Source organism: Gavialis gangeticus, unplaced genomic scaffold (assembly GCF_001723915.1).
Source record: "Gavialis gangeticus isolate Ggan-Ray unplaced genomic scaffold, GavGan_comp1, whole genome shotgun sequence".
Lineage (NCBI taxonomy): Eukaryota > Metazoa > Chordata > Crocodylia > Gavialidae > Gavialis > Gavialis gangeticus.
Window position 1 is genome coordinate 30,153,412 of NW_017729026.1, and position 22,146 is coordinate 30,175,557.

The following is a 22,146-nucleotide window of genomic DNA, read 5'->3' on the forward strand; positions in this document are numbered from 1 at the left end:
GGGGGGGGGGAAGGGGAAGGTCCTTCCTGCTCTGGCCCCTGCCTGGCCTAGCTGCCTTCCCCTGGTCCTGGGTTCCCTCTGACAGCACACAGGGAGGTGGGAGATAGCACAAAACCTTACTGAGCAGCCTCTGCCCCTCCAGGTCTGGCCATGGCCCTCCCACATGTGGAAGAAAATGTTGATGCTATTGGTGATGTTGTCCTTGGCTGTGGGGGCCAGGGGCATGGAGCACAGCTGCAGGTAGTTGTCCAGGCAGTAGTGAGGTTGTGGGGCAGGGCGGCCTTGGCCTCCACACTATCAAAGCTCAGGGTCCTATGCCAGGTTTGCAGCTGCACCTGGAGCACCACAGTGATCAACAGCAACAGGGCACAGTGGGTCAGGTACCCCCTGTTCCATACAAACAGCTCCTTGGGGTGTGCTGGGGACATTCTCAGTAGGGGCACACTTGGGGCACAGAGCCAGTGTGGGGGGACAGCTGGCCCCAGGGTGCCTCCCTGGAGAGATCCCTTGGGGGGAGGGTAGGAATACCATATCCCAACTGGGAATCCCTCAACCCTTGAGTGGAGGCTACAAAGGAGGACTGCCAGGTGATGGACACCATCCTGGCCTGGCAGCTGCCTTCATGCCACCTGCTGCCCTGGCCCTAGCCCTAGCCGTATGCTGCCTGCCTGCTAGTAGCTGCCTGCCCCCCCAGCAGCAGTCCCCATCCCCATCCCCATGGGCCTGGGCTGAGGTGCAGCAGCACCTCCACTGGTCAGCTGCTCCTACTGTGGAGCCTCCACCACCCAGCCCCTCTGCCTGAGCTCAGACCAGCCACTCACCCTGGCTTCAAGGGCCCTGGAGCAGGAGCTGCTGGCAGTGGGGCCAGCGCTGCAAGTGGGCTGTGCTGGCCTGGCCTGGCCTGCTGGCTGCTGGAGGGACAGCTGGCTGCACTGGCAGTGCCTGCCATTGCCCACAGGTGAGCCCTCTGCCTCCTAGGCTTGCTGCAGTATGCATGCCCATAGGGGTGCAACCAGAGGCCAGGGTGCTGAGTGCCTGTCCCTGGGCTCCACCCCCTAGATGCCCCCACCCAACTGCCCCCCATTCTAGGAGGGCACATACAGCACACACTGTACATAGTCTGCATAGAGATGAGGATGCTTTATTTGTGGTGGGTGGTGGAGGGGCTCTGTGTGGAGCAGGGTGATGGGTCTGGTGTGGGGTGGGTAAGGGCTCTGTTGTTGGGGAGGGAGGTGGAAGGGGGAGGTCTGTGTTTGTGGAGGGGAATAAACTGCTTTTCTGAAAACTGTCTGCAGTGAGTGTGGTGCTGGGAGTGCATGCTGGGGCTGGGGCTTGGGGCCAGGTGGGCTACAACAGGGGCTGCAAGAGGAGGTGGTTGGCCACCACTGGTGGGTGAGTGACTCACCTGGAGCCCTGACTGGGGGGCCATCTTTAAAAGCCAGCCCTATTCCTTGGCCACCTGCCTTCTTGGCTCGGAGCAGCCTGCAGAGCACAGTGCTAGCATACAGTGGCTGTCACCAGAGCCTCTGCCTGCTGTGCCATGGCTGCTCCACCCCCAGGCCCTGGGAATGACGTCCTCTGCCCTGGACTCCTACTTGCCACCCTGCTCACTGTTCTGCCCCGCTGTGGGGATTGCCACTGTTGCTGCCACCACAGCTGCTACTCCCAGTGTCAGGCATCCTCTGCTTGCTGCGTCTTCTCCACCTGGGCCTCACAGAAGAGCCCTCCTGGGCCTCACAAATGTTATGCAGTTCTCTGGTTGCAATGATGACCTGTGGGATGTTGGCTTCAGCAACTTTGAGTCGGGTGGTGAGGGTGCACCAGCATCCCTTGAGGCAACTGAAGGCACCCTCCACCAGGGGACAGGTCCTGTCCAGGCACCAGTTAAAGTGTGCCTGGTGAGGGTCCAGCTGGCTGGCGTAGGAGTGCATGAGCCAGGGGAGGAGGTGGAGTCCTGATGAGGAGAGGCAGGACTGCCATCTTGCCCAGCTGGGGTCTGGCACCCTGGGTGCAAAGCACCTGCTCTCCACCAGGGCTGGCAGGGTAGAGTTGCAGAAGACACAAGCATCTTGGGCACTGCCCACTGAGCTGCCTCTTACTTTGGTGGAGGCGCCACAGCAGTCAATGTAGTAGGGGCAGTCACTGCAGGACCGGTAGGTGACATGGATGTCAGTCTCATTCAGGGCCCTGATGCACTGGGGGAAGCCCAGAGGACGGACCCCGCCACCACCTCCAGGGGGTGTGCACCCAGAGCACAGTGTGTCTCAGCACATCCTGGAGGGCACCATCCACCTCCAGGATGGCCTCCCTGACAGTCACCTTGCCCATGCTGAAGAGCTGGCTAACAGCTCAGGTTGGCAGGCATGGCCAGCTTGAGCAGAGCAATGGGCCACCAGGTCTCCATGGGGAGGAGCCACTACACAGTGGTGGTCTGCTGCTCTAGGTGCAGTGAAGCTGATCGAGGAGCTCCTGGAAGGTGGCCTGGGTCATCTGGAATGGCTCTAGCTACTGCTTCTTGCCCCAGGTGGTCTGGATGATGTGCAGCCACCAGTCCTGACTGGCTGGGCAGGCCCACAGGTGGTGGGGTAGGAAGCTAAGGAGTATGTGGATGGCCCCCATGGTGGTGTCCAGGTGCGAGGCATCAGCATCCCTACCAGGGTCTGAGCAGCAGCACAGGGTCCAGGCAGTAGGCGCATGGTGGGAGGAGGCCTGGGACACTGCGGTGAGCCAGGCCAAGTGGCTGTGCCACACAGCAGGGCCACCAGGGCCAAGACTGACTTGGCCTAGGTGGTGGTCACCATGATGGGGCAGCACAGCGAGCAGGGTGACAAGCAGGAGCCCAGGGCAGAGGATGTCGCTCCTGGGGCCTGAGGGTGGAGCAGCCATGCCACAGTGGGCAGAGGCTCTGGTGACAGCCACCATGTGCTGGCACTGTGCTCTGCAGGCTGCTCCAGGCCAGGAAGGCAATTGGCTAGGGAGCAGGGAGTAGGGCTGTCTTTTAAAGATGGCCCCCAGGGGGCAGGAGCTAATTGTTGCCAAGAGTAACAAATCTGCTCCCAAAACCCTGCATGTGTAGATGCCTGCCCATGGTGGGTTTACTCCACAGTAAATTACTTTGAAGTAAACCCATCCAAGAGTATTTGTACATGTAGATGTGTGCACTGAGGAACAGACTTGGAGGAAGTGGCTGCTTCCTAAGTGTAAGGGTTTACTTACCATGCCAGCTCCTCATACTTTTTTTTTTACTACACCTATTCATGTATGAGCCCTGCTAAAGCCATAATTTAGGGAAGTGAATTCCAGTGAAATTCTGCCAATAGAGAGCATCATCCACCCTGCTGAAATGATACTAAGCTTATCTCTCTTTCTCCTAACACACATGATCTTCTGTGGGAGGGGAGTTCTGTCTTTATATAGCTGGTTCTCAGTTCTACTGCCTGGGGTGTCCAGGTTCCACCTCAGGCTGGGGCTAGGCCTACTGCCATGGGGATGACGACTCCAAATGCATCATCAGTGGCACTTGCTACTTTTTTTTTTTTATACAGAGTGACTTGTACTGGGCCCTGAAACTTCTGTCCTCTTCAGTGGCAATGCATAGGGGGTGCATGGGTGCTGCCCCTGAGAGCACTGGTGCACCCCCTGAGAGGCCACACTGCCCACTTAGGCAACAGGCAGGGGGCACAGGTGGGAGCACTGGTCCCCTCCCTGTAAGTACCGGCCAGGGAGTGAGCACACTGTGGCCACTTCCAGGAGTGCCGTGGCCACTTCCCGCTCAGTGCGATTGGCCAGTCGTTGACTGCTTGCTGGGGGCCATGTGCCCCCCCCCGACTAAGGTGGCACCAGTTGCCCATGGTCCTCTCTGCCTACAAGCTATGTTCTTCTCAGTCAGAGTATGACGTTCCCAAAGCAATGCACCCAGTTTCATGCAGTTATGGACAAACACCTGTTAATTTGGAAGTGAGATTGCCCGTGTGTCCTTTGAATGCCTTTTTTAGCTATGGCAAAATAGATGTAAAAATGATCATTGGACAGTTTGCTTTTGTGAATAATTTATTTGCTGCAAGGCAGTTTCAGGTTCATCAATTCTTAGTAAATTGGAGAATAATATAGCTAGTAGTTTTGGTGGGATAAAGAAGAAAGCTTTAAACATAGAAACAGTTTGTTTCCATATTGCCCGAAAGTTTGAACTGCTTAGTTTTGAAAGGCTCACATGAGACTTTAGACACCATTCAGAACCAGCAAGGCCAAGAGGAGTGGTCTTTAACACTTGCTTGCAGTGTGGGAGGCAAAGGTTGAAATCCACTCAGTGCATGATTCTTAGCAGAGATTTGAACTGAGGTCTACTCATAGCTCAAGAGAGTGCCTGAACTACCAGGTTATAGTGGCATTCTCTCTCTCAGTCAATATGTTACCCATGCATGCACAGCAAAACAGCTTCAAGAGTGGAGCCCAAGACACGTACTCCAGAAGGGAGTTCTCCTGAAATGTGAACTTACTTCAGATTCCTGCTCTGAATCCAACAGAGGGATTTTGAACCCACCTTCCTATTCCTTATTGTGTATCTTAACCTCTAGCATATACAGCAAGAGCAAGGTTATTAGCACTATAGTGTTAGAGCTACTATAGGCTAAAAGGTACTCCACCATCATACTGTCCTCTTCACTGGTTTTATGAATGGTACCTAGGTCCTCTTGTGAATCTAACACTTTGCTTTTTTTAAAACAAGCCTAAACATGATGAATTGTTTGTACAGAAATGGATTTTTAAATATATTTTTCAGCAAATTTATTTTTCAGCCAAATTTAGTTAGTCGTACACCCCTAGATCCAAGAGTGACCATCTTAAGATACACACAACAAGGTCTAATGAATGTGGTTGCAGAATTATATTGTTGTTGCTGCTATTTGCTATAATTATGCTGATTTTTGGTTTCTTGTATTTAACACAGCTGTCTATTTAAATTGGCATTAAAAAGATGAAAAACTACATACCTTGAATCTTAAAACAAGGTGATTTTACAGGCAGTTAAATTAGATACATACATACTAGCCAGAGCTTCATGCAGTCCCTTCTTAGCACTTGAAATAAATTGCTGCTCTCTGCCATGTCATGTTCCCTCTGCTCCTCCCAGGTGCAGAGAGAGCAGAAAACACAAGTCCTTACATGTGCTGTGGGAATACTGCTTAGAGAGGATTTAGGGTGAACATGATTCCAGGATTTGCCTCGCTTTCAGAAGGATGGTTCCACTCACTCCATAGCCACACATACAAGAGGGCAATTCCTCAGATGCTGAAAGCCACAGCATCTAAACTTTGAAGAGCAGCCCTGTTTGCTTTATTTGGCCACCTTGGAATGTGTGACATGCAAAAGTCTTCACAGATCTGAACAACTGGAAAACATATGGGGTGAAATCTTGGCTTCACTAAAGTCAGTTTTACCACTGAATTCAGTGGAGCCAGGATTTCATTTGTTGTCTTTATTTCTTGACATTTATAAATAGCAACATACTGTTGCATGCTGGTACCTCCATATAATATTTTCACTGTATGTTCTTCAGTCACCACTCAACAATCCTTGTCCTTCAATTTCTTCCCTGCTTTTTGTTGACCTCCTAACTTTTTCTTTCTATCTGGGAGCTGATACCCTCTTTCTCTGGATTGAATACATAATTGCACACCTAAGTAAAACTGTCTTAATTGATTTTTGCCTCAAGAGCCTCTTGTTAGCTGCATAGTTGTTTAGCTATCAGCAATGCGCATAGCATAGGAACTGCCATGCTAGAATAGATCTGTGATCCACCTAGCCTTTTATTTTGTTTCCAAAAGGAGTTGTACCAGGTGCTTCAGAGAAAGATGTAAAAAGGCCTGTGGCAGGTAGACATCTATTTAAAGAATATGTCTGCTCTCTGCTTAGGAGAGTATAATACTACCTAGAGGAAAGTAAAACAGGGGTGGAGTGAAACAAGTTAAAAAAAAACAACAAAGAAAGGCTAATTTAAATCCAATATATTTTTATTCTTTGTAAATACAATGAGTACAACTTTTTAACTTCACAAATCAGTTAATCCACTTTGTACAAGAAAAGTTTTACTCATTCTATGATAGTCCAAGTGCTGATTTTTCTCAGTGCTAGTTTCTAACAACAAATCAAAATTTGTAAAGTACAGCAGCTATCTTTTAAATGATTTTTCCTACTTTTTCATATGTATTGTCTCATATCAAATAAGCAGCTTATAACGTGTGTAGATGATCAAGGCTTTCATTAGAACCTGGAGTCTTCTAAAAAAAAAAGGCATTGGAGAGTCTCAAAGACCGTTAGCATTGTACCAATCAGCCATCTTTATTTCTTCTAAAGTAAGCTTTTTTTCCCCATTATTTTTGTGAGTTATTTCACCTTTCTGCACATCTCACTGACAAATAGTTTGGCCACCATTGCCTTTGGTTTCAGCACTATGTCAATGGGACAGCGATCTGCATGCTTAAATCAATCGTCTCCATTTTATTTGGTTTTGCTGTTTTAGTCTTATCAGACTTGTCTTTTATTTTGTTTTTAGGGATGGATGTGTGTGCGTGCGTGCGTGCGTGCGTGCGTGCCTGTGTGTGTAAAGCTCTTTTGTCTTTTAGGTGTTAACCAAACCAAAATTCTGGTGAGGTTCTCATCAAAGTTCACCAGTTCATTTTACAGGAAGGCCTGGCCTATTGGTTCCCAAACATAACTGCCATCATAAGCTACTTTAAAATCAGTTCTGAAGGCCACTTTATGATGTATTACAACAGAAGCAATGTTTTGGTAACCTGATTTTAAATGTTTCCTATAATATTAAGAACATATTCACCAACATAAGCTACTCTTAAAACAGTTCTGAAGGCCACCTCATGTCGCATAACAAATAGGAGCAAAGTTTGGTTACACAATTCCAAATATTGAAAGAAATATAAAGTACCTTCTTTCACATTTTATCTTAATCTGCCGGCTAAAGGAGAGAATAGCATAGTCTTTGTTAACTGTGACTGACAAATGAATTGCTACCACCCTATAGTAACAGGAGAAGCAGCCAAATTCCATCCATTGCAGTCCATCTGTGTGGAAAAGCATTCTCTCCATGATCTAAAGCACTCTGTTCAAGGCAGAAGAATCATATCTACTGGGATACTTTTCCTTTGTCAGTGAGTTTAAAGGCTAACCATTCCCAGGCTTATGCTTCCTGTAGAGTGTGTTAGTTGAGGCTTATTCTCCATGAATAAAAGTTCTTCTCAAACTGTCCATCCTGATTGTTTATTCTTAAGGTAATTTATATGTCACTGGATTTGTACATATCTGAAAGCAGTCTTGTAATTGGCACATTCCCAATGGTCTTTTTGAAAAACACTTCTTCTATTGTAGATGGGCTTATTGAACGTAAAGCCGGCAACAGCAATAAGAGTTTTCCAAAACGGCAGGGTTGTGTGGGATACCTAGAATACAAAAACATAGGGAATCTTACTGAGGTTTTCCACAGTTCTCTAAAAGTCAAATTAGCTTACCTCATAGAACAGCAAATACCCGAATCAGCAAATTGTATGATTGGATGTTACTTGTGGGATGAACATTTATATTATATGAGTCCTTACTCATAGATTCATAGATTATAGAGTCAGAAGGGACCACAATGGATTATCGTATCTGACCCCCTGCCCCTGGCAGGAAAGAGGACCGAGGTCAGATGACCCAGCCAGATGACTATCAAGCCTCCTCTTGAAGACCTCCAAGTTAGGTGACAGCACCACCTCTCTTGAAAGCCCATTCCAGATTCTGGCCACCCTTACTGCAAAAAAATTCTTCCTAATGTCTAACCTAAATCTACTCTCCACTAGTTTTATCCTTTTCTTACATGAGCTGAAATGTTGACTTTAGTGGGAATGCTCCTGCGTGAGTTTAGCAGGATTTGAGCCAATATTTGTTATCTAGATATTTTGTTTAGTTCCCTCAGAAGGATAACTCCTACAGAGACAAAATGTTGTCCTGGCATCTGAGACAATAATCATGAATTAGGTGCAATTCACATGAGAATCATAAGTAAACTGTGTTGATAATATTAAAAATTAAATTTACCCAGCATGTTATATGAATTATTTTGCATGCTTCTGGGTGCTATATAAATACTGTGTAAATATTACCAGTTTACATTTAAAAGAGTAAAACTCTGATTAAGTAGCTAAGTTGCCTCCCCTGCACTCAGAAAATCTGCATGTATAAAAGGCAGTTCTACATTCTCTTCAGTCACAGATCCCTTCCAGTTTTTAAAAAGTAAAACAATATGAGGCACGTTTAGATCTTACTCATGCTGGTTTAACACCAACATAACTCTGCTAAATTCAGAGCAATTACTCCTAACTTACATAGTGTAAGTGAAAAAGGAATTGGGTCTAGTATGAGAACATTCCTACTGCAGCCATTTAAACCTGGAGCAGTTGCCCTGAAATCAAATGATTTCACCAATGTGAAATCAAAAGATTGACACAAGTGTAAAATGAGAGCGAGAGCAGAATCAAGCCATCTCTCTTCATGAGAATGAAATCCTGATCCCATTGAAATCAATGTGAGCTCTGCCATGGATTTCAGTGCAAGCAGGGCTTCACCTACAAAATTCCACACATTATTATGAGAATACATCAAAATATAGTGCAAACCATAAGGCACTGCAAAAAAAAAAAAAAAGGAAACAAATGTTTTGTTTTAGATCCAGAAGACTCAACTAACAGCATTTTTGAATGCTTGCCTTTCCAGAAAAGTGGCATAGATTTTTCTGCATTAGTAAAATGCCAAACAGTATGGATTTAAAATAATGAATTACTGAGGGAGGCTAGAGAGAAATAATGTTGTTCCTAATTTCTGCTTTTACTTTTTACCCATGTGGTATTGGGCTTAATGCTAGCTCCTGCAGAAATATCCATGGAAGAATATGATCTATTCAATATGTTTTAGTGCCTGGCATCACTGTTGACAGCAGTCTGGGCTGCGGCATAGTTTTTGTGTCACTCAGTCAGTAAGTCCCAAGCTTATGCCTGGGATTTTTGGAACCTAATTCTCCTCCAACACTGAAGCATGTGGAACTATACCAGTGTACAACTAGTGTAAATAAGAGGATTTCCCAGGCATTCACCAGCGGAAAATCTGTTCCCGTGGAATGTGGAGTATAACATCTTTGGCTTTTCCCTCTGACTGCTCATGTAAGCCTGAATCCCATGGCATAATATTAATGTGGAGATTCTTCCATAGGCCACAAAGATGCCACTCTGGCCCTTTCAGTATGTACTGCTGCAACAGGCTGCTGTATGTTTGTTAACTTCCACAGTGTAGGTTACTTTCTTCAGTCTAAACAAGTGGACTTCAAAGACAGTGAGCATCATTTTTCTTATAGATATAAAGCAATTAAAAGTGTTCTTGGGTTTGGAAAATAATTGAATTTAAGCGTAGGTGATAGCTGTGTTTAATTTTTAGGATTTCCTTAGGGATGTGTTGCCATTTGAATTCACACATGTAACTCACTGATCATTAAATCATATCCTTTATTTTATTCTGTTCTTATATAATGCTTAATGCCACCATTTCTTAGTTAGTCACATATTTGTTCTCTCCTTCTGTCACCAGAGACAGAAATGTGTCTAGTGGAGTGTTTTGTATTAGATGTACACACAGATAAATACGTAAACTGACATTGTTGTATGTTCATATTTAGGGCAAAGTCAAAGGAAGGGCCTGGTGCTTGGAGCAGAAGATGGTGAGGTTTGTGGTCATTTCTGAGGGAATTCATTCAACAGTCTTTGACTGTCTTCTGAGAAAGCTATTTCTTGCACAGAAGAGCTTTATTTTTTTTCACAAGAGAGCTCCATTGTCCCAGAAGAGTGAAGGGGTCAGTGGAAGGTGAGGAAAAGCCCTTGTTGAAAAGAGTAAATTTGAGTGTTGCCCATTCTTAGAACAGTAGTAGAGGAAGATGCCAACAGTGGATCCAGGATTTACCTCAAAGAGGGGTGCAGGAGCAGCAACCTGCACTGCAGGGGTGGTTACACCCCTAGCTGACAGCCTTTTTTGCTCCCCCCCAATGCAAAAAGACCCCTTTAAAAGCCTCCTTCTTCAAGTCCCTAAAACAGGTGAAAATCCCCACTCCCCTTCCCTCCCCTCAACCCCTCCCTTCATCTGGGGATAGGGATAGCAGCCACAGCATGACAGAAGAGTAGTTCCCTCCTCCCTGCCCCATCTCCTGAAAGCAGCTGCAGGGCAGGGGATTCCCCCTGCCCATCCACACTGCCATTGTCACCATCCCCAACTGAGCCCAGCCTGCATGCGGCCAGGCTGGGGCAGAAGAAACAGCCCCTGGTGCTTCTCCCACCCCCAGGACAGCAAAGAAAGCAACAGCACCAGGTGGGGGAGATAGAGAAGAGGAGGGGAGGGGGGATTTGCACCTCCTTTAGGATCTTAAAAAAGTCCCCAGAGGCTCCTGTGGTGCAGTCCAATCCAAAAGGGGAGGGTGCAGCCACACTACTGTGGATCCAGGCCTGGAAGAAGCAGTTTGATATGATTAGACCAGTGGTTTCTAACCTTTTTTTGCTGCAACCTGGTGCTGGGAGTGGAGCCTGGGGGCAGGGGCTTGGGAGCTCCCGGCATGCGGTGCAGCTTGTTTTTGGTGTGCAGTGCCACCGACATTGCCTCTGCAACCCTCATTTGGGTCGCGACCCGAGGTTGGGAACCACTGCATTAGGCATTACATAAATTTAGAAGGGGACAAGGGTAGTGAACTGCAAAGGGAATGGGAAAGCTGCAAGGTACCACAGAGAAGTTATACCCCTTCCTTTCCTTTCTACCTACTCCCTCCATCTCTAAATTGCTTCATCTTCAAGGCCAACTTAAGTAGGGGCAAAACCATTCAGAATTTATGACTGCAGCCCCTCAAATGGCTGGAAGAGTTGCAAAGAATGAGCTAGAAGAAGCACCCTTTCTTCCTTTGCACTTTTCTCCCCCATGCATCTCTCCCCACAGTGTCCTAGTTGCCAAATGAACGGCTTGGGCCACACTCTTAGACTTGTGGCCCAAGTTGGGAAGTTATTCTAAGCAGTGGTAATATTAAAAAGATGGTTTATATAGTAAGAAGAATAGTAGAGTGGTTTGTAGACTGCATAGTGCCTTCCCAGTTTTATTGTTAATTTTAAAAGGTGACAGTTGCACCTTCTTATGGTTGTTTTCTGCATCTTGATTATGTTACACAGGACTAGACTGAAGTGAAAATCTTCTTTATATATTTTAACTCTCATAATTTTTGTTGCTATGGCCCTAACTAAGAGTCACAAGATCTCAGTTTTTCTGTTCCCACCTCTGGAATGAGTTCACTCTAGGGTCTTGGATGAGTGATTTGACTTCTCTGTGCTTCAGTTTCCCCACCTCAAAATGGGTATAACAAAACAGTAAAAAGTTTTAAATTCTTGGAAGAAAAGTGCTGTTATTTTTATATGTGTTGTTGCTTTTATTGTTTTTGTTACTTAATGCTGTGAAAAATCCCAGATGGAAAAAACTCCATTTTCCCATTTATCTGAATACATTCCATATCCCTTATTCCATTTGCAGAATCTAGATTCTACCACAGACGTACAGTCATCATTGACCTGGTGTGTGACATTTTGGCCCCATTAAATTAATGGAAATGTGCCACTGCCTTCATGGAGGGCACCTACAGCATTTTAAAAGCATATTGAAAAAAAAAGCAGTCACCTGGTATGGATGTAACTGTTCAGAGTGAGCTGAGCTTCATCTTGAAGGGCTGCAATGGCGGCAGCATTTCGAAAACTTCTGAGTTCAGAACCACTGTGTGTAGGTACTGGAAAGCAGATCCGTAACCAGTCAGTTTGACTCTTCAGTTGGTCAAAAACATTTACATTAGTGTTAATTAAATTTATCTAAGAATGCACTATGATTTGTACAATGTTTTTAATGCTTACATGAAACACTGCCTATCAGTACTGAGCAGCAGAACACTGTAAGCCGATGTAATTGGATCTCTGCTACAAAATGTTGTTTTAAGTAGCTAACCAATAGCAATCAGAGTGAAAAAGCAAGGGGATATTTCTGCTTACCAGCTTTAAAAGTGACAATGCATTTGAGACAGGCAAATTCGGTAGCATCTAGCCGAAGTTGTCTAAATCTAGCCACAACCTCCTGTAAAGCCTGTATTTCTGAAATAATTTTATTCAGCTTCTGAGAGTCTGTATTGTCACCATTCATGCCTACAATAAAAACATGTGAAATAAATACTCTAATATTAAGGCATTTGCAGTATTTTATATTGATTTCTGACAAAATCCTCTGTATCAATATCTATTCAATTGTCACTCTTAGATATCTGATGCCATGTAAACTGACTATATTGTATGAAAGTTAATATAAAATCTTCTCTTGAATGATAACAAACACAGTAATTTGCATTTAAATAACAATGCAAGCAGTCATGAATACAACAAAACAACATTATTTGCATTTAAATATAGATTTATAAATGACAGGTATGCTCTATTGTTCAGTACAAATTTGTTATTCTTTACATGTTGTTCTTTTTTCAGTAATGTATTTTTATGGTAATTTCTATAACAAAGTCATTAAATTGTGCAATTCTTACCAGATACAGCCAGTAGAGTGTTAGCATCAACTGGAATGGCCCATTGTGCTATTCCTAGAACAAACAGTTCTCTCCAAGCATCTTCCAAAAGCATCAGCTGTCATACAATAGATGTACAATATAACATGGTGTATAATTTATAGATTTATAAACAATTTCACTATGTAAATTTCTGTTATTTTAAAAACTACTTTAAATGCCTGTCATGGTATTTTTCCCTCTGAGTACTTTAGCTTTTCTTTCATCTTTTTGATAAGGTATCTATGCCTAACCATATGCATTGTAGATCTATTACTGGGACTAATGACTTGTTTTAGGCTGTGGGTGGAGAGAATCTCCATGGTGTTAGGTGCTGTACAAACAGAAACAGAGACAGATCCCGCCACAAAGGCCTTGCAGTCTATATAAACATCTATGCATATTTTTCTTGAGTAGGCTTCTACAGTGAAAGGTCTCTTCTCTCCATGTGCACCTCAGTGTTGGAGTCCCCCGGGGTTCAGTGGTAGAATACTTGTCTGCCATACAGGACACCTGGGTTTGATTCCTGGATGCTTATACAACCACAGCCATGGAGGCACCGAACAACTGGACTCAGTCTGTCCTTTGGATTTGGTCTCGGTGGCATAAAGGGGAGATGAAAGATCTGGGTAGCCTCCACTCCTCCCTAGTCATATGTGTTGAAGGTCTGGGTGACCTCTTGTGCATGCACCATGATCTGGAAGGATTAATGGTTGCCACTAAAACCCTCAGTGTTAACAAGTATACATGTAGAGGGGGGAATAGAACCTGAGCAGTTCTTTTGGTGATGTTTTATGTTACAAATATATGATTTATCAAATCAATGGTGACCTCATTTGCTAGAGAGTTCCTTCAAAGCACTACTTTATGATCACCAGAAATAGCTTTTTTACCTTTAACCCATTCTTGGCTGAACACATCTGTCATTCTTAGATAGTACACGGAGATACTTGCATATTTTCAATTTGACTTGTTTTCCTATTTTTGCTTAAGATAATCCTTGCAAAGTGGTTGCTGATTTTTTTTACCTTCAGAGTGAGACCCTTAGCTACAAACTTCCCTCACCTGTTTGAATCCAGACCCAAGCATTTTGGCTTGTCCTTCTCTCTGCATAATGGACCAAACAATTCCAAACCCAAGCAACCAAGAAGTCTGGGGTACCAAGATTTAGATCTGGTCAGTGCAGTTTGTGACATGGTTTGCTCACTCATTTGGTGATGTAGATTTTTTTTCACAGGGAGGCTGAATGGCAACCACTGTGCTATGCTTGACTCTTCTTTTGCACTAAGACAATCCAGTTGATTTCACTGGAGATGCACTGGTGTACAGGAGAAGAGAATTCAGCTTTGTTACGGCTTAGACTGGTAAAAACAGCACAGTGTATTTTTGCATGTATGGACTTTTGGCCTAACCCACTTCCTTTGCCAAAACTTCATTAGTTCCATGATCTGAGCTGGGGGACATGCCACAGAGAGCACATGGTAGGATCACCATACTTCTTTGTATTCCAAGACAAAGTGGAAGTTATTTTGGGAGCAAGGCAGAAGTAAGCTCAGGAAGCACTGTTTGGTGACTTCCCTGTAATGAAGCTGCTTTGCCCTTTTAGGAAAAGGAAGCAAAGCTCAGGACTTGATGATGCTACTGCCATGCTAAGACTTCTGTAAGGGGTTGCAAAAGTGGCCATTCCGGTGCTTTGAAACTGGTGGAAGAGGTGGAGGGATTCCTAACTATCTGATTAACCTCAGCCTAATAAATTTTGCATGCTAGCCAAAGATTTTGCTTATAAACTCAGATGTCTCAACTATATAGTTTATTAGGGGAAATGGAAAGTCACCTATCAGGCCTACCAATTCTGGCAATGTTTCTTTAACATGGAAAAAAAGGTAGACAAAATTTTAATTGAATTTCCATTTTCTTAGACTCAAATGTGTAAGCAGTGTATATCAGTAGTATCAATATCATGCAAAAAATGTAATTTCCTTATTATATGCCTAATGTTTAATACTTAGTATTTCAAACTGCACAGATTTCATTAGATTGAGGGATAGAGCTTCACAAGTCAAAATACTTATCATCACAGTCATTTCATACTATCTAAAATGTGTTGCAGAGATTTAATACAACATTGAGATAGTGACTGCAAAGTAAGTAATCATAACTATTTATACATAATCAATGTTTAAGTAATTGCATTGACTTTTACAGTAACAAAGACTGCACAGCATATTATGCTACAGTTGAAAAAATGTGAAGTGCAGTATCCTTCTCAGGTCTGCTCTGAGTAGAACAGAACGAACTCCTAATTATTTCTGAACACTGGAGACTATAAGCTATATCCTCCTCCAGATAATCTTTGCTTTATAAAGAACTGATATCTCTTTTAGATATGCAGGTTTCTGTGTTGTATGAAGAAATCAATTCAGAGCCACTTATTTCCTTTAAAAAATCTTTTTGTCACTCAGTCATGCAGATACAACGAGAATGAACTGTGTTTCCTGGAAGATATCAATTTCGTATTTTCTTTCCCACCTGAAGCCTGAAGACTTCAGAAAGTTAAAGGGCTTTAGTCTCTGATAGCTGAGTTTCTTCAAATTCCTATGCATAAAGCTTTAAAAGCACCAGTTTGATTAATTGATGTTTAATTTATAAATGACCCTTGTTTCTCAAAGTAATTAAAAAAATCTCTGAGTTTTTTGAGATTCGACCCTTATTTCTACTTTGCTCCAGAATAGGCAATGGTCTTGAACAGCTGTGACCAAACTGGCTTCTGAGCTGCATGCAGCTTCCAGGCAGCTTATATGCAGCTCCCGAAGAAAATCATTTAATGACAAATTATTATTTGAGCCAGAGTACTATACTCAGATCATGGACTCTGAAGCGTATGCATCTCCAGAGTTGTGTGTCCTACAGCTGGTCTGAAAGGATGACCTTTTGTTAGTGATGGGCATATTGTCAACAGGCTGGTTTTCACACTTTTCAAGATAGAACTGTGACATATAGTTATAGATTCACAATATTTTAATTTTTCTAGATGATTTCTAAACAAAAACAGATCCTAGGAAATGATTTCGGACTCTGCTCAGGCAGACATCGGAGATATACAAAGGAAATTCAGATATCAATATCCATACCACTGTCAAATTAAATTGAATAGTTGTTCAATTACAAGAATCAACTCTCTGATTAATTATGGGAAAAAAGGCTTTAAAAATCAGATCTTTGAAATTCTCCTGAGTGTGATAGAGGAACCAAGGTAGAAAGAAATTCAAACAAAATCCCAGAACTGAAAACCTTTTAAGTTTGAGAAGTCTTGATTATTTGAGCCAGAGTACTATACTCAGATTATGGACTCTGGAGCGTATGCATTTCCAGAGTTGTGTGTCCTGCAGCTGGTCTGAAAGGATGACCTCCTGTTATTGATGGGCATATCTAAAAAGAACCTTGAAACTTTTTCAACTCACCCATTTCTAGAAAATGTACAGAATAATGGAAAAGATGAAAGGCTTCCACTTTAAAAGAGACTCAATGGCTATTACAACTTCTTTATATGCAGTATTTGTAAAATAAAATATGTAGCTGGTTCTCTTAAGATGACAGGATATTCTGATGTCTGTGACAGGTAATTGTCCTATCTTTTTGAGGAACGTTGAGTGGTATAGAATGGTCTGTATTCTCAGAAATTCTTCCACTACCCCACCTCACTCCTCTAACAGGCATGGCCTCCAGGGGAATTTTTATAAATCAAACCAAATTAAGTCCTGGCCCAGGTGGACTGCCATTAATAGTAATGATCCAGGGCTGAACTGGACCACAGCTTGCGTTTTGAGAGAGCTTTCTTATTGAAGTGGCTGTGATATTCAGAGCAAAGCCCATTATGCATGTGGTCCAGGCCTAATTGTACTTCCTTTGAACTCTGTGATAGTCAGATCCAGCCACACAGGAACAACTGTAATTAAGCCAATGGTGGTGGCTTGCATTCAGCAGTGGAAGAATCTGGGCCATTGTCTTCATAAATACAGTTTCCTTTTCACTGTTAAGTCTTTGGCTTATGCCCTCATTGCAGCATCTCAGCCAGTGGCCCTGAATGTACAAATCTGATTCACCAGTGACAATACTTAGAGGGAAAATGAATGAGGCCCTGCCTATTTAATTCTGCAAAAGTATCCTCAAAATCTGGGACTAGCCCTGGCAAAGGGATATTTCAATTTATCTAAATAAATGCCTTTCTGTTTTAGGAAGACAACACCATTGCCCTTCTAAAAAGATCTTTTTTAGCTCCGAATGTGCACTTGTTTTGTCCAATAAGGCTTACAATGTTTGGTCTATGATACATTAGTGTATTCTATTTGGTGACTCTTAGAAGAGTCAATTAATATCGTTATATGTGCTATTTAAAATACGGTGTTTTTCTTTCTAGTAATCATATTACATAATTAAACTCAATAACATCAAAATATTAAGAATATTTTGTGATTGGAGTTTTGTATTGATTTTTTCTTTTATTATTGCCTGATTACTTTTCAGAATTAATACAGTATACACAATGCATCATGTCCTCATCAAAAATCAAGTCATTAAGAAATGACTTGGTTTGCACACAATTTACTTGAGGCAAAGGCAAGTTGTCACAGAGGAAAACAAGACAAATTAAGGAAGATTTTAATTAACAAAAAAGGGCAAGCCAAATTCTGCTCTCATCATCACACTGGCATGAATGTGAAGTAACTCCACCGACATAGAATGATTACAAAATCAACTGACAAATGTATACTACTAGAATTAAGAAGTATAATATCTAACTCATAAAGTACTTTTCATCCATAAGCACCAACAGATTTTAAAATAGAGAGTAAATATCATTACCCCCATTTTACAGAAGGGGAGGCTAAGACACAGAGAAGCTAAGTGATTCACCAAAGCTTACATAGTAGTAGAGCTGTGGAAGAGCCCAGAAGTAAAATCATGGATCCATGAAGTCAGATTGACTTTGTTAACCATTGACTTCAGTGGGGCTGGGATTTTACCTTAGGTCTCTTGTTTTCCTGCCTTGTGCCCTGCCCTCTGGAGTGTGCTGCCTCTTAAGAAAAATGATCTAATATCATCATTTGTTCCCTTTTTGAGTTTCATCTGCTCTATAAAATAACTATTTCAGTCACATGAAAATTGCTGTTCAAATAATATATCTTTGTTACTAGCCAGAACAAAAGCATTTAGAGCTCTGGAATGGTGAAAATCCAGATGCAGATCTGAATTTTAAAGACTGAACCCCTCTTAAATACTGTTACTGTAAGGGTAATTCCTTATTGTGTAATCCTTACCTGATCTTGTAATGACAAAGTGGAAAAGGCTGGAACACTTTTGGCCCATTTGATGCTCATAAAGAGAAGTCTGGCTGCGGATTCACAAACAGATTCAGTAGCCACTTCATAGAGATACATAGGTGTACCATTGACTTCATGTGGATACTGTTAGAAGAAATAAAATAAGTCAATATCATAAGATGAAGGGAAAACATCACATTTTTCACACATACACCCACCTGCACTTCAACAATTATTCTCCTATACAATATATAATTCCAGCAATCCCATCCTTCAGCCAACAAAAAAATCTTCCATTGGTTTCAGTGCCCCCTCTCTAAAGCATGTTACATGATTGCTGTTCATGTGGATAAATGATGTAGGATTGCACTACATTACAAGTAAAGACAGACTATACCTGTAACAGTTAGTAAAAAAGTCTGCTGATATATAGTTTGATCCCCTACCTGCAGAAGTTTTCAAATTCTGCTATAAGAGCAGGGAAATACTATATATATTAGGAGACCCCAATTCAAAAACTGATTCAGGCTTTATAAACCAGTTTGATTTACAACAATTTAGATGATTATCTGTGCAAATGTGCCTATATATATTTTGATAAAGTAATATGGATATATTTTGGTTCTTATGAATAACTCTCAGATAGCTCCTAATTTTTCAGGTTACTGATACTCTGTTTATACCATCTCAAAGCCAAGAAATAAACAGGAAGATTAATCACATTTGTGAACACAGCCATCTGGATAGACTCCAGTGATTTGTTCGGGACCTGACAATGGATTAGGGACTAATCGTTACAGAGGTGGACCTTTTATTGAACGGAAAGTCAACAATTCTCCTAGTCTAGCATCTAGTAAGGCTGAAACAAGTCGGCTGATGTGTAGTCTGTAGGTGGCAGTACTTATGCATTGTTCCACTGCACATGTGTGCATTTCTATGTAACACATATGCATATGTAAGACTGTTTAAAGTGCATGCGAGTGTGTTTAACTGCATAGAGCAAGAAACTCATATTTTACCCTCCATGTCAAAATGATCTTATGAATATTGAGGGTCCCATCTGGCAGTTCTGATTCAAACACAATTTTTGGGAAAACCAAGGGAATTTCTCACCCCTCTTAATGAACCCAGCTCTAAGCTGAGGTTCTCCCCACCTCGATTTTTTTTCTCAGTATTTTCCCTTAAATGTAACATCTTTTTGCCAGTCCTCTGCTGAGTAGAAACATAGAAAGACAGGGATGGAAGGGACTTCAAGAAGTTATCTAATCCAATCTGCTGCCCAAGGCAGGGCCATTCCTGGTTAACCCATCTCATCCAAGTGTTCATCTAGCCTGCAAAGTGCGAGATACATCAGCAGGAGAGAGCTGACCTTTGGAGTTGGCTGTGCAAGTCCCACTAAGGTCTGCCTTTCTGGAGTAGTGGACACAGCAGCCAGCTCTAGATTGTGGGGTTCCAGCTGGGTGACAGCAGTGAAGAAGGCGGGGGCGGGTAAAGCAGCAGAGGGAAAGTGTGGGGTAGCTCCATTCTCTTCCTTGTGTCCTCTGAAATACAGAGCTACTTGCTTCCTTATTGTGGATGTCCGTGGGCCCCTTTCATGCTGAACAGCTGGAGGGTGCGGGGAAGGGGAGGAAAAAAGACTCAGGAAATCAAGTGACTCAGAAAGGCTCCTGTTGTCTTCACCGGGGCTCCTAAGGCACAGTCACCTAGTGAGCTGTGCTGAAGTAGTGGATCCTGCATATCCAATGCCTTCTAGCACGCACAGCATATATCTCCCAGGGCAGATTGTTTTACCCAGACCCAGTCAAAGCATGATCTGGTGTGCCTGGACATGCATAGCCATCTCTCCAGCCCCTCTCTGTTACTAGTTACATAAGTGCCAGCAGGAGATTTAGAGTTATCATCACTTTCCCTTGCCCTGCTCACAGGTGGGTAGGTGGTGGGTGTGTCACAGCAGCCTGCAGGGCAGATCTGCCAAAGCCCAGGTGTTCATACTTGGCAAGGTCCTGGCTGTGCCCTTGCCAGGCAGTGTCTCAGATCCAGCAAAGCCTTCTGCCTTGACAGGAGTCAAGCCTGAGCTGGGGGGAGAGCTATCACTCAAGGCTGTGACCCACTTGGGCCCCCAGGGAAGATTCCTCTAAGTGGTAGATCTAAAAGGCTTCCAGGACACATGGGACCTGGGATGGGATGGGGCTGGCATTATACAAGCCTGTGCCCGCCTCACACACCCTGCAACCCCTGCCTTTGCCCTTGATCCTCTCATCTCCCAGAGCCCGGGAGAGTGAGTGGCTAGATCTAGTCTTCATTCGCCCAGGCAGGCCAAAGGGTTCAACTACCATCTTTGTTCATGTTGACTTCCAGGCACTTCTTCAGCCGGCAGGCCCGGCACTGGTTCCGGTGCGTCTTGTCCACTGGGCAGCCCCCCTGCAACAAGCACAGCACAGCCCTGCCATGAGAAGGGGGGACTGGGACAACACAGTGCCTGCCCCACCACACAGACTACACCCTGGCCAGGGTCCAGAGGAGGGCAACAAAGATAATCAGTGATCTGGAGCGGTTCCCTAGGGGGAGAGGCTACACTACAGAGGCTAGGCCCGTTCAGTTTGGAAGAGAGAGAGATGCCTGATGGGGGGACATGACAAGGTCCACAATATACTAAACAGTGCAAAGCAAGGACACAGGGATTTTTGATGTGCTGTCTCTCACAGTTCAAGAGCTAGGAGTCATGAAATGAAAGGAGTACGCAGGCAGCTTAAATGTAACACAAGGAGGTTCCTTTTCACCCAGCATGGCGCTGCAGTTCGGACAGAACTCCTGGCCACCCGGAGGTGGGGAAGCTGACAGGTTAGCCACATTCGAAAAAGGGCTTGGACACATTCTTGGAGGAAAGGGGCATCAGGAGCTATTAGGGACACAGCCTCTGAATCAGAACTAGACCTTAAACTTCTGGAGGCTGCAAGACAGAAAGGAACAGTGAGGAGGGAGGAAACCCTGGTCAGACCCAGTTCACTCCCCCTTTTAGCCTCCACTCTGTCACTGTGTGACAGGAGGTGGAGCAAAAAGGACCTATGGTCTGACATTGGCAATTCCTATGTTCTTATCCCTTGGGAGTGCCCCAGGCCCCCTGGGCACCTGGCTCCAGATCTGGGCTTAGCTGGACCAGGGAAATCTGGAGTGGGATCCACACATGGCCCGGGCAGGCAAGCCCTGGGGAAGTGGTGTTGGGCAGGAGACAACCACCAGCCAGAGGGCACCCAGCCCTGCCCTCACCTTATTCTTCCAGCCCAGCTCTGCCTGTGCTCCAGCCTTAGCCCCATGCCTGAGGCTGGTCCCCTCCTCTGCCAGCCTGTCCCGCAGACACAGAGGGGCACAGGGCTGGAAGGGGACATGTAGCTGGCTGGGGTTAGGGGGAAGGTGGGGAGAGAAGGCAGCAGGGAGCTGGGGGTTGGGGGGGCAGCCTTGTCCCAGCCTGCCCCTCATCCTCTCCTGGGCCCCTCCAATGCACTGCCTGGAGTGGGGCTGGTCAGATAGGGTTGGGGCCAGTGGAGTGGCTGTGTCCAGGCCAGGCCATCCATGTCCTGGAGACTGAGGTTTGACCTCAGGTCTTGGGAGCAGTGCCAGGAGCTGCCAGTGTTCCCAGGGCAGGGGGGATCCCATGAGGGCCCAGCAAGGTGCAGTCCACGCCCTGCTGGCCCCTGTGCCGGGGTGTGGGGGGTGGGAATGCCCAGCCAGGGGAGGTGCCAGTCCTGGTCCCTACAGCCCGGGGGTACCGGTACCTGGTTTCCTGACTTGCAGACGTAGGTCCTGTTCCTGCGGATGCTCCGCTTGAAGAAGCCAGAGCAGCCATCACAGGCATAGACGCCGTAGTGCTTCCCAGAGCTGCGGTCCCCGCACACCTTGCAGGGGATGTCAAGGATGCGACCTGTGGGCGGGTGGGCACAGGGAGCGGCGCTGAGCAGGGCTCACCAGGGACCCTGAGCAGGGCTTGTGGCCCTCACTGCCCCTTGCCACAGGCACCTCAACTCCCTCTGCACTGCCCACTCCCCCACCTGCAGCCTTGGCAGGAGCTGGGCTGGGGGCAGGGGCAGAGGCTGGGGTTACAGCAGGTGCTGGGCCCCCCGTCCCAGCGAGGGGGACTGTCTGCACAGGGCTCCCCCCCCCCCCCCC

At 44.8% G+C, this 22,146-nt stretch overlaps 1 protein-coding gene across 1 annotated transcript in view; it reads right to left on the reverse strand.

Moving 5' to 3' along the window:
* Positions 1-5,999: 5,999 nt before the first annotated feature.
* NR2E1 (nuclear receptor subfamily 2 group E member 1) overlaps positions 6,000-22,146 on the reverse strand; it is a 38,152-nt gene continuing 22,005 nt past the window's right edge. Inside the window, exons 2-9 of the mRNA XM_019520231.1 lie at positions 21,756-21,930; positions 20,316-20,403; positions 19,352-19,587; positions 17,980-18,126; positions 12,644-12,740; positions 12,105-12,254; positions 11,743-11,848; positions 6,000-7,454 (exon numbers count right to left, since the gene is read on the reverse strand). Coding sequence (XP_019375776.1) covers positions 7,292-7,454; positions 11,743-11,848; positions 12,105-12,254; positions 12,644-12,740; positions 17,980-18,126; positions 19,352-19,587; positions 20,316-20,403; positions 21,756-21,930 — 1,162 coding nt within the window. The 3' untranslated portion in view covers positions 6,000-7,291. The remainder of the gene's footprint in view (positions 7,455-11,742; positions 11,849-12,104; positions 12,255-12,643; positions 12,741-17,979; positions 18,127-19,351; positions 19,588-20,315; positions 20,404-21,755; positions 21,931-22,146) is intronic.